The sequence below is a fragment of the Carcharhinus amblyrhynchos genome, chromosome X (assembly GCF_965287045.1).
Source record: "Carcharhinus amblyrhynchos chromosome X, sCarAmb.v2.hapA, whole genome shotgun sequence".
Taxonomy (NCBI): Eukaryota; Metazoa; Chordata; class Chondrichthyes; order Carcharhiniformes; family Carcharhinidae; genus Carcharhinus; species Carcharhinus amblyrhynchos.
In genome coordinates this window covers 15,984,511-16,001,031 of record NC_137359.1, presented here as the reverse complement: position 1 = coordinate 16,001,031, position 16,521 = coordinate 15,984,511, and the positions used below count along the sequence as shown (strand labels likewise).

General features: G+C 46.9%; 1 protein-coding gene across 1 annotated transcript in view; it reads left to right on the top strand.

Moving 5' to 3' along the window:
• The window catches only part of cd63 (CD63 molecule), a 49,259-nt gene extending 33,019 nt beyond the window's left edge, over positions 1-16,240 (top strand). Inside the window, exons 3-8 of the mRNA XM_080217874.1 lie at positions 4,738-4,926; positions 7,475-7,549; positions 8,903-8,995; positions 10,718-10,843; positions 13,460-13,543; positions 14,137-16,240. Coding sequence (XP_080074000.1) covers positions 4,738-4,926; positions 7,475-7,549; positions 8,903-8,995; positions 10,718-10,843; positions 13,460-13,543; positions 14,137-14,202 — 633 coding nt within the window. The 3' untranslated portion in view covers positions 14,203-16,240. The remainder of the gene's footprint in view (positions 1-4,737; positions 4,927-7,474; positions 7,550-8,902; positions 8,996-10,717; positions 10,844-13,459; positions 13,544-14,136) is intronic.
• The last annotated feature ends 281 nt before the right edge of the window (positions 16,241-16,521 follow it).

The window sequence follows — 16,521 nt, the reverse complement described above, 5'->3', positions numbered from 1 at the left end:
AGGCCGGCAGGGGAAAAAAAAAACAACACGAACGGGAATCAGCGGAACGGGGCAACGGTCAGCGCAATGTCTTGGGGGGCGCGGGTGCACTCAGATGTGGCCCACTCGGCCACAGGCTTTCCGACTCCTGTTCTAGGAGATGAAGAGGATGGGCCCGTAAAATACTGACCGCGCCCTGATTACTAGGCTGCTTCGGGGTCGCATGACTGTGCAGTCGCTGTAGAAGAATGCAAGTTGGCGCTTACAGAAGCGAGACATTCAGAAGCCTTGTCTAACGCTACTCCAAGCCCAAGAAGATAGCTATAATGTGGGCCTCAATTTGTAGCACTTGGTTAGGAAGTGAGAAAACATTATCTGAGGATATTGGAATTTTGGAGCAAGCTGTAACTGAGGGGGCGTGCTAGATTGAAGATTTTTTTAGATGTTAGATTAGGTTTTGAGGTTAAATGAGAAAACATTTCCTGTAACTGGTGAGTCAGTGAAAGATTGATTTTAAAAATCATTGTGGTGACAAAGCATGGCTTATTTGAGTTTGAAATAATTTGGAAATCTTTTTAGAAGTTCCTTTAGAGGTGGGATTTTTGGTATAGTAAAGAAGTAGCAAACACCAAAGGGCCAACTGGCTTCCGTTTTTGCGTGTAATGCAATGGGATAGGAACTCTTCCTTCACCCCTACTTACTTGCCCACCAGTCCATTCCCTGATGCTCAGAGGTGGATTGACAAATAAAACTGGAGTTTGACAGTTATGACAGAACTGTCGAAGCTTTTAGTCTGCCACTCATCAGGTACGTGGATGCCAACACAAGGTTGTGGGGGAACAACAATTTATACTGTGAGGGGAGAGAGAGAGAAACTCAATCAATTCACATTCATAAATTGTTGTTTTTCCTTTGATATTGTTCTGATGAGTGCCAGGTGAAAAGCTTTGACAAACGTCCCCCACCTCTGTGATGTGTCTCTCTAATCTTCCAATGGTCTTATGGAAACGTGAGGAGCGGTTAAGGAGTCTGGGTCTGCACTCGTTAGAATTTAGAAGGGTGGGACGGGGGGGATCTAATGGCAACTTGCGCAATATTGAGAGGCCTGGATAGAGTGGGTGTGGAGAGGATGTTTCCACAAATGGGGGAGACTTGGATCCAAGGGCATGGTCTCAGAGTGAAGGGACAATCCTTCAGAACTGAGATGAGGAGGAATTTCTCCAGCCATACAGTGGTGAATCTGTGGAATTCATTGCCACAGAGGAGGCCGGGTCATTGAGTATTTAAGATAAAGATAGGTTCTTGATTGTAAGGGGGTCAAAGGTTATGAGAACAGGTGGGAGAATGGGGTTGAGAAACTTACCAGCCATGGCAGAGCAGATGAACTGAATGGCCTCATTCTGCTCCGGCACCTTGTGGTCTGTGATGCCGAAAAACTGTTCTGAAAATAACAACTGAATTCTTTTATTAAAAAACTACCTTTCTGCCCCTGTAAAATGTTCCGCTGAGGTGAAGTAGCCTCTCTCCTGCATTGTAATAGTTGTGTGGAGCATGACCCTGTCTTTTGATTTCGCAGAAGGCAGGTTTGAAGGAGCCTTTCTTTGCAATCTCCTGATGAACTGGAATTTTCTTTCAAAGAAAAATTGCACAAGTGAATTCTGGAGTGTCCCTCGATGAGGAAGCAATTTCTAAAACTGATTTGTGCACTGTGTTCCTCTGATAATGTGGTGTCACTGCAGTCGATAACCCCACTCAGTATGACTCACTCTTTAAGGAGATGTGTTTTTGTTTGATACAGTGCTTCCCTCCTGAATGTCTTCATCCATTTTACAGGGTGTGGGCATCACTGGCTAGACCAGACCAGCATTTATTGCCCCTTGGAGGTGGTGCTGAGTCGCTGCCTTGAACCCACTGCAGTCCATGTGGTGTAGGTACACCCACAGTGCTGTTAGGGAGGGAATTCCAGGATTGTTATTGGACATCAAAATGGACTATGATTTAAATGATGAAAAATTGCAGCATGCTGCTGTGCAGAGGGACCTGGGTGTCCTTGTGCAAGAATCACAAGGAGTTGGTTTGTAGGTGCAGCAGGTAATTAAAAAGGCAAATGGAATTTTGTCCTTCATTGCGAGAGGGATGGAGTTTAAAAACAGCGAGGTTATGTTGCAGCTGTATAAGGTGCTGGTGAGGCCACACCTGGAGTACTGTGTACAGTTTTGGTCTCCTTACTTGAGAAAGGACATACTGGCACTGGAGAGGGTGCAGAGGAGATTCACTAGGTTGATTCCGGAGTTGAGAGGGTTGGATTATGAGGAGAGACTGAGTAGACTGGGACTATACTCATTGGAATTCAGAAGAATGAGGGGAGATCTTATAGAAACATATAAGATTATGAAGGGAATAGATAAGATAAGAAGCAAGGAAGTTGTTTCCACTGACAGATGAAACTAGAACTAGGGGACATAGCCTCAATAAGGGGGAGCAGATTTAGGACTGAGTTGAGGAGGAACTTCTTCACACAAAGGGTTGTGAATCTGTGGAATTCCCTGTCCAGTTGAGGCTACCTCATTGTTTTTAAGGCAAGGACAGATAAATGGTTGAACAGTAAAGGAATTAAGGGGAGCAGGCGGGTAAGTGGAGCTGAGTCCACAAAAAGAAGAGCCATGATCTTATTGAATGGCGGAGCAGGCTCGAGTGGCCAAATAGCCCACTCCTGCTCCTAGTTCTTAGGTATTGTTTGTTAACTAATTTTAAAGAGGGGTTTTCAGTCTGTATGAGGAATATTGCTTGAATTGAAATTCATTGTGATCGGTTAGCAATTAAGATTTGTCTTATCATATCTAAATATTGTTCCATTGTGATTGAGCTACTTCATTTCTTATCGTTAAACAAATTCGTGCTTACGAGTTTGTCAGTAGAATCACGCATGGGAGTGCAGCATCCTATTCTCTCAAGCGCCAAAATAGAAAATTGTTGGGGGCGCCTAGTCTGGCTTCGTACTATGTCTCGTGGGGCCGTAAGATTCCATGGGTGGGAAGGGCTGGAAAATCCCGACCTGAACATACAGCAATCTGGGATTGCCAGGGGGCCGCCTCTTCCTCCTTGGTATCTTGGTAGTTTCTTCCTCCAGAGTCTGGTTACTGTTCGCAACAGAGTTAAATGGCATAATCTATTCAGCAACAAATCATGGATAATCAGAGATTTTTGCACTCTCTTCTCTAATTCTTCTGTATCAATCCCCTCCATCGCAGATGAGGAATTGAGTCTGGCTGTGTATTGTTTAATTTGTGTTGGTAGTTCACTCTGGGCCAACCCTTTCCCCTTCAGCCTGTGCTTTCTATTTGTCGATGGGGTGTGGGTAGCTGACTCTCGTTCTGATTGACGCTCTCTTCTGGGCTAATTGACGGTCCGTTTCTTCCAATGCTCCAACTGGTAAATGTGTGGTCTGGAAGGTCGCTTGGCCCATTAGAGTTCGATGGAGAAGAGGAATGGGTGAGGTTTGATCTCTGGGCGGTTATTCAATGGCTACTACTTTTGTGTGTGGACATGAGGTGCAGAAGGAGGACATTCGGCCCATTGAGTCTGCACTGACTCTCCAAAAGAGCGTCATGACCAGGCCCTATCCCTGTAACGTCATATATTTATCCCTGTAACCTGCACCTCTTTGGACAATAAGGCACAACTTAGTGCAGCCAACTAACCTAACCTGCACATCTTTCAACTGTGGGAGGAAACCAGAGCACCCGGAGGAAACCCATGCAGACACAGGGAGAACGTGCAGACTCTGCACAGACAGTGACTCAAGCCAGGAATTGAATCTGGTGCTGTAAGGCAGCAGCGCTGACCACTGTGCCACCCATATAAAATCGGACCTTGAGTTTTCTTTTAACCTTAACCCAAGGGTTCTCCCTAGGGCAACACGGTGGCACAGTGGTTAGCAGTGCGGCCTCACAGCGCCAGGGACGCGGGTTTGATTCCTGGCTCAGGTCACTGTCTGTGCGGAGTTTGCACGTTCTCCCTGTGTCTGCGTGGCTTTCCTCCGGGTGCTCCGGTTTCCTCCCACAGCCCAAAGATGTATGGGTTAGGTTGATTGGCTGTGTTAAATTGCCCCTTAGGGAGACTAGCTAGGGTAAATGCATAGGGTTATGGGGATAGGTGGGATTTGGTTGCCACCTTAGCCCTGTACTGTGCTAATGTGTATAAATTGATTGCCTTCCGCGTACTTGAAGATATTTTTCTGGTAGGGCGGAGAGACCAAACCAGTTCCCACTGGCTGATTAAGGACTCGGGCTTTGGGCAGGGTATACAATGGTCGGGAGGAGAAAATGTGAGGTGGAACCTTTTTTACGCAGCGAGTGGTAATGACTGAGAACTCGCTGTCTATCAGAGTGGTGGAAGCGAAAACCATAATTTTTGTCAAGAAATTGGATGGGTCTTGGAAGGGGAGGGAACGGTGGGGAAGGGGGGAGCAAACTTGGAGGAACGGTGCGACTGACAGGATTAGTCTACAGGAAGCTAGGATGATGGAGTGAATTGCTGCCTCCGTGCTTCAATGTGACTGCCGCTTTATTGAAACGTGACATGCGTATTGTGTGCCTGGCCTTGACAAATGTTTTCTGTTATAGGTTTCTAGCCCACTCTGGCTGTTTTTGTTTCAGGTGGCAGTGGATTCTGACAGAAGCAAGTGTTGCACTGCACGCCCCCCCACCCCCACCCCCCGTCACTGTTAACTTTCCTCTTCTCTCACCCTCACTACAGATCTCTGGTATTGCCCTCATTGTGGTTGGTATTCTGGTCCAGACCAAAGTCAATGGCACCCTGCACATCACCAGTGTCGCTGCCTCCGGAGCCCCCATCGTTCTCATCGTAGTCGGTGTCATCATCAACTTTGTGGCTTTCTTTGGCTGTTGTGGTGCCTGGAAGGAAAACTACTGCATGGTGACCACGGTAAGTGACCAATCGGGACTGTTTTAAACTGTCGGGAAATTCATAGGGGCACTTGCCAGTCCCAATGTGGCACGGGGTCATTTTACATCATTGCTTTTTGTCTCGATCCCAAATAGCCCCAGTCTTCTGGGACTTGCGCATTTGCAGCCGCATGTCATGCCATGCTGCCCACGTGAAGGTGGCACTAGCGGCGGCATTGGTTAGTAGGGTGGCTTGGCCACTTCCAAGTTGATTCCATGCCAGCCTTTTAGGAGACTGGGAGTGAGCATCTCGTGTGGATTGGCAAGCCTAGTGTGCAGGTCGCCGACTGTAGAGTGACATTGTGGCACAGTGGTGAGCACCACTGCCTTGCAGCGGCAGGGACCTGGGTTCGATTCCAGCCTCAGGTGGCTGTGTTTCTTGCATCCTCCGTGTCTGCGTGGGTTTCCTCCCACAGTCCAAAGATGTATAAGTTAGGTGGACTGGCCATGGTAAGTTGTCCCTTGGTGTTAGGGGGATTAGCAGGATAAATACATGGGGTTACAAGGATAGGGCCTGTGTGGGATTGTTCTCAGTGCAGACTCAATGGGCCAAAAAGCCGCCTCCTGCACTGTAGGGATTCTAGGTAGGTACCTTCCCACTTTTGCTTCATGTATTTTAGTGAGGCTTGTACCAAACCTGTGGGATAAATGTTAAGTTCCTCCTGATCTTCGCTAAGTTACTGTGGCACTTCCAGAGACATTTATCCAGCATTCCTGTACTCCTGGTGGATATTGAGGTGTCTGTTGCTATGGTGGTTTTTCCAGGTGGGTCGGTGTAAAGTGTTAATCCACAGTCAGATTTTTTTTAAACTTGCTCACGGAACATTACAGGCCAGGCCAGAATTTATTGCTCATCTCTACTCATCCTCGGGAAGGTGGTTGTGAGCTGCTGCCTTAATGTAGGTGCTGTTAGGAAGGGAGTTCCAGGATTGTTGTTGGATATCGGTCAGTCCATGTGGTGTAGGTACACCCACAGTGCTGTTAGGGAGGGAGTTCCAGGATTGTTATTGGGCATTAATCAGTCTCATGTAGGTACACCCACAATGCTGTTAGGGAGGGAATTCCAAGATTTTGACCCAGTGACAGTGAAGGAACGGCCGATATATTTCCAAGTCAGGATGGTGAGTGGCTTGGAGGGGAACTTGCAGGTGGGGGTGTTCCCAGGTATCTGCTGCCCTTGTCCTTCTAGATGGAAGTGGTGGTGGGTTTAGAAGGTGCTGTCTAAGGAGCCTTGGTGAGTTGCTGCAGTGCATCTTGTAGATGGTACACACGGCTGCTACTGAGCGTCGGTGGTGGAGGGAGTGAATGTTTGTGGATGGGGGGGCCAATCAAGCGGGGCTGCTTTGTCCTGGATGGTGTCGAGCTTCTTGAGTGTTGTTGGAGCTGAACCCATCCAGGCAAGTGGGGAGTATTCCATCACACTCCTGACTTGTGATTGTGGACAGGCTTTGGGGGAACCCTAAGTGTTACTTGCCGCAGAACTCCCAGCGTTTTAAACCCACTCTTGAACAGTCATAAATACAGTTGCAATGCAAGTTTCTGGTCAACAATACCACCCCCCCCCCCCCCCCCGCGCCCCCACCCCCTGCCTATTGACTGTGGGGGATTCAGCAATGGTAGTGCCATTGAATGGCATGGGGAGATGGTTAGATTCTCTCTTGTTGGAGATGGTCATTGACTGGCACTTGGGTGGCACAAATGCTACTTGGCAGTGTCCAGGTCTTGTTGCAGAGATGGTTGTGTTTCTCTTTCCCAGGAGTCTGCACTAGCACAACAGACTCGATGGTTATGTCGCCACTTACCAAAGAACAAAGAACAACCCAGCACAGGAAACAGGCCCTTTGGCCCAACGAGCCCGCGCCGCCCCTTCAACAAAGCATTTTCCTACACCTACCCTGCCCTGTGTGTATGTGAACCCTTCCACAAAGACCAAAAATGCAGAGGTTGACTTGTTTTGGATACTCTGCAATCACCAGGGGAAGCGTGTGGAGACAATCTGGGCAGTTTAGTGACCAGCTTGTAGGCTCTGCCAATCATTGGGAACAGAATGTGTTCACATCTTGGGTCTAAACCTAGAATAATTGTTCGCCCATTGGTTGGCTTCTGGTCACCCGGGATCGTGACCATTTCAAATTTAGCTTCTAATTTTCTACCCAATTGATTTCTTGAATCCAGTAGTCTCAGTAAAAGCCACTGCTGGATGTGAGGGAATGTTTTCTTAGAATCCCTGCAGTGCAGAAGGAGGCCAGTCTGCACCAATTCTCTGACACAGCATCTTACCCAGGCCTAACCTATGCCAATCCAGCTAACCTGTACGTTTTTCAACACTAAGGAGCCATGATCTTATTGAATGGCGGGGCAGGCTCGAAGGGCTAGATGGCCTACTCCTGCTCCTATTTCTTATGTTCTTATGTTCTTATGTTCTAATTTAGCATAGCCAGTCCATCAAAAAAATTGTCATATGTTGGGGAGTCCAATTTCTAAAATGTTTTCCTGGAGGTGAAAACTTGTTGTTTTTTGTTTTTTAGTTTGCAGTTCTGCTCATCCTGATTTTCATCGTGGAAATTGCTGCTGCCATCTCTGGTTACGTCTTCAAGGACAAGGTGAGTAGTGCATTGTTGTGTGTCTGTGTCTGTGTCTGTCCTTCAACTTGGAGGAGCCAGATCAGACTGTCCATTGCATTTGATGCTCTGGATGTGTAGGTTTACATTAACAGTAAAAACAGAAGATGCTGGAAAATTTTAGCAGGTCTGCCGGCAGCTGTGGGAGGGGAATAGGGACGACATTTTGTCAGAATTGAGAGCAAAGAAAATCAGCAGAAATTTATACAATGAGGATGGCGGGGGAGGAGCTGGAATTGGACAAAGGGAACGTAAATGGTGATGATAAAGGCTCAAAGGCGCTAATAGCGTCCATTAGGTGATCGGAATGTGTGAATAGCAGAATGGAGGTACAGACTGTGAAAGGACTGCCTGAGCAATGTGGCAGTTGCCCTGAAGGGTTTGTGGGGGTGGGGAGAGCAAGAAGACACTTCTATTAACACTGCAATGAAGTTACTGTGAAAATCTCCCAGTCGCAACACTCCTGTTCAGGTACACTGAGGGAGAATTTAGCAAGGGCGATGCACCCTAACCAGCACATCTTTCAGACTGTGGGAGGAAACTGGAGCACCCGGAGGAAACCCACGCAGACACAGGAAGAATGTGCAGCCTCCACACAGACAGTGACCCAAGCCGGGAATCGAATCCCTGTGAGGCAGCTGTGCTAACCCACTGTAGCGCCCAGTGAGTTTTGTCATTCCACAAGATGGTGAGGTTTAATGGTGTTTTATTACCTTTTGGTAGGAGTTATCTCATTAGACCTCCTGCAAGAATTTGCCCTGTCGAGCCTGGGGAAAGTGGAAGAATGCTCCAGTTCAATCATTCTTTGAACAAAAACCTTTATATATAAACATTTTCCATTGCTCTGGCTGCATCAGTATCAATTTCCTTAAACTTTTTGTCCTCTCATCAAAGAATGTCTTCCATTAATTGGATATTGCTAACAAACTCTTGAACTTTGTAAACTGTTTCCCTTTCAGTTGAGTGGGCCAGTGGAAGCAAAGGGTGTTTGTAACTCTTGTTCAGTTTAATCACCCAGGTTGAAGACTTTAAATAGCGACTGATTACATCTTTAAACCCAGGAAGTCCCAGCTGAGGTTTCACAGTGTGAATGGTGCAGTGGTTATAAGCTTCAGTCAGATGTTTTGAGTCGATTTGATTGGCGGTTATTGTTGAAAAGGGGTATATTCCATAAAGAATGGATAAGAAGATCATTGATACATTTGGCCAATGGCAGAGAGCAGGCGACCTTTGAACCCTGCTGCACTGTTGGTCGTTAATGGTTGAAATTGGAAGGTTTTGTCCATTTTTGTGTATTACTGATTTCTGTGGACATTATTTTTCTCCATTGACCAGATTCGTGGGGCTTTTGAGAGCTCTTTTAATGAGACTATGAAGAATTACAACACTTCCAAAAATGCCAAGAATATTGACAACTTGCAGGAACAGGTGAGTTCATTGAATCCTGAACGTGCACAAGCAGGCTGTTTGGCCCGTTGTGTCTGTGCTGGCTCTCTGACAGAACATCTTACCTTGCCCCACGTGTTTGTCCTAACTTGCGCACCTTTGGACGTTAAGGGGGCAGTTTAGCACAGCCAATCCACCTAACCTTCGCGTCTTTGGACTGTGGGAGGAAACCCATGCAGACACGGGGAGAATGTGCAGTCTCTGCACAGACGGTGACCCGAGCCGGGAATCGAACCTGGGTCCCTGGCGTTGAGGCAGCAGTGCTAACCACTGTGCCACCCCAAACAAATTGGAGAAAAGTGGGGAGCGGGCAGTTGCAGGTGAGCACTTCCTAATTTTGTTAAAAACGTCTTCCTTTTGGCCCATGCTGTTAGCTGGGCTGTAGACGCAGATAAACATTAACCATCTCCTTCAGTGATGCTGCATCCCCTTTTTAAATGTTGTTAACTTTGCAATTGTCCCTTCAGATTGTCCACCAAAGAGAAGCTGGTGATATCTGGAAGCTTTGTCAGTGCTGCGAAGCCGGTGCTTGTTTTGAAGGGAAAATAGAATGCAAACATGCAAGGTGTTAGTCTGGTCACCCTGGGTTAATGAGAGCGAGGAGGTCAAATTGCACAAGACTGCTTGAGAATTATTCTGCACCTGACCATGATCATACTCCTGCAGCTCATGAGAAACACCTGACCCCCTCCCGCCCCTCCCCATCTAATCCCATCTACCAGCACTTGACCCATATTCCTAAAACCATAAGACATAGGAGCAGAATTAGGCCACTCGGCCCATCGAGTCTGCTCTGCCATTCAATCATAGATGATATTTTTCTCATCCCCATTCTCCTGCCTTTTCCCCCGATCCCCTTATTAATCAGGAACCTATCTATCTCTGTCTTAAAGACACTCAATGACCCGGCCTCCTCTGTGGCAAAGAGTTCCACACATTCCCCACTCTCTGGCTGAAGAAATTCCTTCTCATCTCTGTTTTAAAGGATTGTCCCTTTAGCCTGAGATTGTGCCCCCGGTTCGAGTTTTTCCTACTAGTGGAAACATCCTGTCCACATCCACTCTATCCAGGCCTCGCAGTATCCTGTAAGTTTTTCAATAAGAACCCCTCTCGTCCTTCTAAACTCCAATGAGTGCAGACCCAGAGTCCTCAACCATTCCTCACGTGACAGCAAGTGACCCATATGTTGTCTTAACTTTGGGGAGGCGATGGCCTCGTGGTATTATCCCTAGACTATTAATCCAGAAACTCAGCTAATGTTCTGAGGGACCCGGGTTCGAATCCCACAGATGGTGGAATTTGAATTCGGTGAAAAACAAAATCTGGAATTACTAATCTACTGATGACCATGAAACCATTGTCGGAAAAACTCATCAGGTTCACTTTCGGGAAGGAAATCTGCCGTCCTTACCCAGTCTGGCCTACATGCGACTCCAGAGAGCCACAGCAATGTGGTTGACTCTCAAATGCCCTCCAAGGGCAATTAGGAATGGGCAATAAATGCTGGCCAGCCAATGACACCCATGAATGAGTTTAAAAAAACTACCCTACTAGTCTGTCCTGCCATCTTCAGGGATCTGTGGACAAACACCCCCAGATTCTCTGAGCTTCTTAGTGTCCCATTCATTGAGTATGCCCCTGTTTTCCCCCTGCAGCATATGTGTAGAGTAAGGCACCTGAATGTGTGTTTGGTTCCCTCTTCAGTTTCACTGCTGTGGAAGTGCCCGTTACACAGACTGGTTCCCCCCCAACGAAGTCCCAGATTCCTGCTGTAAGGTTGTGACTCCACACTGTGGGAAAAACGTGACTGCTGCCAACATATACCAGGAGGTGAGTGTCCAGTCATGACTGCTCGTCTTTCACATTGCATTGTGTGTGAGTGCCCTCCAGATGGGAATGGGAGGGTGGGGAGGAGTTCAGGCACAGCAAACTGAGGGGGGGATTGTATCAGACTCCCTCAGGGTGAACCTGTGTGGTGAATATTCCATGTCTCACGAGCACCTCAGAGTGCAACTTGGAAAAAATCTGAATGTTATTGCACTCTGTAATGGCCAGTTTGTAATGTTCTTTCCACCATCACCACCCTGTAGTTCTCCTCGCTAAGGCAGGCTGCAACTGTGCACAATCCCAAGTAGAGAAACACTTGATTTATTATTGTCACATGTATTGGAATACTGTGAAAATTATTGTTTCTTGCGTGTTATACAGGCAAAGCATACTGTTCATAGAGTACATAGGGGAGAAGGAAAGGAGAGGGTGCAGAATGCAGTGTTAGTTAGGGTGTAGAGAAAGATCAGCTTAATATTTGATTTGATTTATTATTGTCACATGTATTGGAATACAGTGAAAAGTTGTTTCTTGCACACTATACAGACAAAGCATACCGTTCATTGAGTACATAGGGGGAGAAGGAAAGGAGAGAGTGCAGAATGTAGTGTTGCAGTCATGGTGCAGAGAAAGGTCAGCTTAATGTGAGGTAGGCCTGTTCAAAAGTCTGACAGCAGCAGGGAAGAAGCTGTTCTTGAGTCGGTCGGTATATGACCTCAGACTTTTGATCTCTTTCCCAGAAGAAGGTGGAAGAGAGAATGTCTAGGGTTCGTGGCGTCTTTAATTATGCTGGCGGCCTTGCTGAGGTAGCAGGAAGTGTAGGCAAAGTCAATGGATGGGAGGCTGGTTTGTGTGATGGACTGGGCTTCATTTAAGACCCTTTGTAGTTCCTTGCGGTCTTGGGCAGAGCAGGAGCCCATACCAAGCTGTGATACAACCAGAAAGAATGCTTTCTATGGGGCATCTGTAAAAGTTGGTGAGAGTCATAGTGGATATGCCAAATTTCCTTAGTCTTCTGAGAAAGTAGAGGCGTTGGTGGGCTTTCTCAACTATAGTGTCGGCGTGGGGGGACTAGGACAGATTGTTGGTGATCTGGACACCTAGAAACCTATCGACCATTTCTATTTCATCCCCATTGATGTAGACAGGGGTGTGTTCTCCTTCAAACTTCCTGAAGTAGATGACAATTTCTTGTTTTGTTGACATTGAGGGAGATATTATTGTTGTCGCACCAGATTCTCTATCTCACTCAGAGGGTCTGATCCTTCTGCTGCTATTGCGGTCTCTGACCTATCCCACTGGGTAGGCTTAGTGGAGTTGGGGTGCTTGGGGAGTTTAGCATCCATTTGCATCACTTTCTTTAAGCAAGGGAAAGCCTTGGTGCACATCGGAACCTGCCTTGTGTCTGGCGGGTTTGTTTCTGGGAATCTGTTCACGCTGTAAAATGCGGAGTCCTAACTTGTGTCTTGTTGCTCGAGTGATCTGCCATTTGCTGTAGTGGTGCCCCAGCCAAAAGGCACATGGTTGGAAGCCAGCTGGGTGATGGAACAGATTGTGCACTTGTACTTGGTAATGTAACTGGACTAGGAAATGGAAATCGGCCTGAATCTTCCGCAGGACGCTTCATATTCTGCAAGTAGCTCTCTTTAGGAAAAGAAACTGGCTGATTAATGCCTAATTATGTTGGGTTTTATACAAAAGATGTGACTTGCACGCGTAGATTCAGACTAACAATAGATTTATTTTCAGACCTCTGGATTGTACAAAGTAAAGCAGCAGCCTGTGCAACACCCTAATGACATCACTATCAAATCACGTAATTAGCGCTTAAAGCAGCCTGTGACCATTTAAATGTATATACAGTGACCACATTGCTGTATAAACCCAAAAGGTTCATTAATATTCCTTTCCTTTAAAAGAGAAAAAGGGAACCTGGAAAACAGCCTGTGCAACACCCTAATGACATCGCCACCAAATCATATGATCACCTCTTAAAGCAGCCTGCAACTGTTTTATGTATAACAGTAACAGTGACCGTGAAGCTGTTGTAAAAACACCACTGGTTTGCTAATATCCCTTATTCTGCTGCCCAAGTTCATTCATATCCCTTGCTTAATGTAGATGAGCCTTTTTCTTAATTCCAGAAGCGCCGAAGCCACTCTCTCTGCCCAGTTACTTGGGGATGGGCAATAAATGTCAGCCTTGCTGATAATGCCCACACCCAGTCAGGCAAGATGGCAGACACCCTGGGGACTTTGTTCCACTGTAATCAGAGCACTGGGCTTCCCTGTCGCACGCTATCAAATCCTGGCGGGGTGGGCTTACGACTGGCGCAGCTTATCAAGTTAACTCTTGCCCTGAATTTGCATCTACCTAAAGAGTATAAAATTTGTGTTGTGTACTGAAGCTGTCCTGTACTACCTCCAGTGCGATGCACCTGCTATCTATAATCCAATCCTTAGAGCATTTTGGGGATCTTGTCGTGAGGTCCATGTGGTTCATTCACCATGTGTTTGCAGCCTGGTTAGTGCCGTACAGTGTGACCATTTGCCCTCTTCTGCACCTCTTGCCTTTCAATAACTACTGTGTTAATGGTCTTGTTCTCCACCTTTCTCACAGGGGTGTGTGAGCCTCATTAACACCTGGCTCCAAAACAACATTGTGATTGTTGCAGGAGTGGCGCTGGGCATCGCCTTGTTCCAGGTAAGGGCAATTCCATAGCTTCTGTGTAGCGCTGATCTATAAAGCAAAATTTAACAACCAGCGCAATTGAGACACAAATCGAACCGATAGAACCCCTACAGGGCAGGAGGAGGCCATTCGGTTCATCGCATCTGCACTGACTCTCCGACAGTGCATTTTACCCAGACCCACCCCCTGCCATAACCCCCTAACCTACACATCTTTGGACACTAAGGGGCAATTTACCATGTCCAGTCCCCCTAAACTGCAAACCTTTGGACAATTAAGGGGCAATTTAGCATGGCCAATCCATCTAAGCTACACATCTTTGGATACGAAGGGGCAATTTAGCATGGCCAACCCCCCAACCTACACATCTTTGGGAGGAAACCCATGCAGACGCTGGGAGAACATGCAGACTCCATACAGACAGTGACCTGGGGCCAATTTGGGGGCAAGATTGGAACCTATACCAAAAACTCTCCCATCTGGAGCAGTCAGCCATTTTGTATCCCATCTGGGCCTCTCCATAGCAACAAGAGAAATGATCAGTTAATCAGTTTTAATGTATGAAATAGCCTTGCATTTTTAAAAACAAAATGTTTCTCTTTCAGATTCTGGGAATCACCTTTGCGTGTGTGCTGATGAAAGGGATCAGAAGTGGCTACGAAGTGATGTAGTCTCCATCTTGAAAAGTGCCGACTTTTGTCGATATATATTTTTGTCTGTAATTTTTTTTGCCACAACTGTGAATGTTAATCGCGATGGAAATTCTTTTCCTTCAAAGGAAATTTAATGTCTGTACTTTTTTCTATCCTGCTTTTGATGGTTTTTTTTTAAATGTATAAATACTAAAATCGTAAATAACCGACTTGCCAAATGCAGCTCCCATCTCCAGTTTCTTTCGGGCATACTCCGTTCCTTGAGGAGTACGAAGATTTGGTGCACTCTGAGGAAAAGCATCTTCTGCAGGGGCAGCCTCCTTTTGGGAAGCGTCTTGCTTAAAAAAAATTGCTGAGGGGCCTTAATTTAGCATTGCGGCCTACCCAAGCACCCCCTTACGGAGCCTTTTGGTGTGAAGTGGTTTCCAGTTGGACAGCACTTGGCTGTATGTTTGCCTTAATTGAGACTACCTGGCACTCCACGTGTTCTGCAATGTGGTTCCATCGCGAGGCTTCTGTATCTTTTGACAGCATTTTCTGCCAAATCTTTTTTTACGCATGCACACGGGATGGGTTGAGGTGGGGAGAAGGAGGCTTGGAGTTCGAATGCCTTTCTCTTCCTTCCCCCTTTTTAGGTAGTGATCAAAGCCACCCCCACAGGTATGGTGTGAACCATTTCTCTGGTATTTATTTGCCTGGAATCCTGACATTGGGGGCATGCATTGGCATCCTTCTGGTTGTTGAAATGCACCCTTGGCCTATGCCCCTTGCCTATTTCTTGTGCCCCTGCCATCATAATTTGGCTTTGTCTACTTGTTGGCATCCTCCAGTTACTTTTACTGGGGGTGCAGCTGTACAATTTTGCCAGCTTGAATCTTTGTGGTGGTGGTGAGTGCCAGCTTAAAGCTGGCACTCTGCTTGTGAAAATGCCTGGTTTTTAAATTTGGAACATTTGATCAGAATCCTTTTGATTTTTTTTGGCCCTTCGACCTCTTTTTATTCTCGCTCGCACTCTCTCCCATACCCAGGGCAAGAGCGTGCATGTCTTGTGATGGCTTTGCACCATTCCCCTGGTGCTATTTGCAGATGACATTAAACAGCGTTTGCAGAGTAGGAGGGTGTATATGATTTTTTTTTTCCACTGCTCACACCTTGTGTATGCGGCAGCTCCCACCCCGGAGTTTGCTTTGAACGTTTTTGTTGTCTTCGTGGCATGTGGCACTTGCAGCCCCTCTGGAAGATTGTGTGTCGAGATGTGATGTCGAGTGAAGTGCCGCAGTGACCAATGTTGTGTACCCTGGCGTCACAGTCTGCTGCCTGATCTGATGGCAGCAGCGAGGGGCTTCCCTTTTCCCTGTGGTTTTTTTTCTCCCCTACCCGGAGTTCGGATGGGTCCGTGTACTCTTGTGGAGAAGCGGGAGTGGCTGTCTTGAGATGTGGGAATAAAAGGACCCCTCTCTTTCCCCCACCCCACTATTTTACTCCAGTCACTTGCCCAATAATACAGCTATCTAGTGTGCCACGTAACTTGGTCAATGCCAGGGCGGCTTTTTCTCGACCTTTCAAGAGTTGAGAATTATTTGGGAGATAATTCCAAGATGCATTTGAGACCTGAAGTGCGTTTGGTCTTTGTGCTGGAGCTATAAAGAGAAGTAGGTCTCCTTTGGCCACCTGACTGTCAAAATACTCCATCCTAAGAACATCCGACTAATATTCCTCCCCACCCTCAGGTCAAAAATGCTTCTGTTTATTTAATAATCCAGGGGTGAGTGGAATTCCCCAAGATTGGAGTAGGGGGCAGCCTTCAATAGTGTCTGTCTTGGAAAGTTGGTAAACTTCCTGAGGGTGAATGGCTGTCCTGTACTGCGGAGGGAAGAGGGCCTAACAAAATGAATGTGGAGGGCTGGAGACAAGTTGGTATTTTTCCGATCTCTTCAGCATGGAAAATCTGACTGCATGCTACTTTCAATATGGCTTCTCATATATTAAAAGTGTAGAGAGACTTTTTTTTTGTGTTCCATGTGGCAAAATAAACATTTTTCTAGTTTGTGTGCCATCTCGCTGTGTGGTCTTTTTATTTGAGCACTATTCTACAGTTATCAGGTGGGATTCTCCAACCTCCTAGGCTGCGTGTTTCCTGTTGGCGGGAGGTGGCACGTTGTTCGTTAGCAGCAGATTCTCTGGTCCCCGCTACACTCGATGGGGATTCCCATTGGGGGAGCTGGACAATCTCGCTGGGGGGTCGGGGGGGAGGTGGTGGGTGCTGGACAATCTTGCTGGGGGGGGGGGGGGGGGGAGGGGAGAGGAGGGCTGGACAATCTTGCTGCCTAGGGAAGA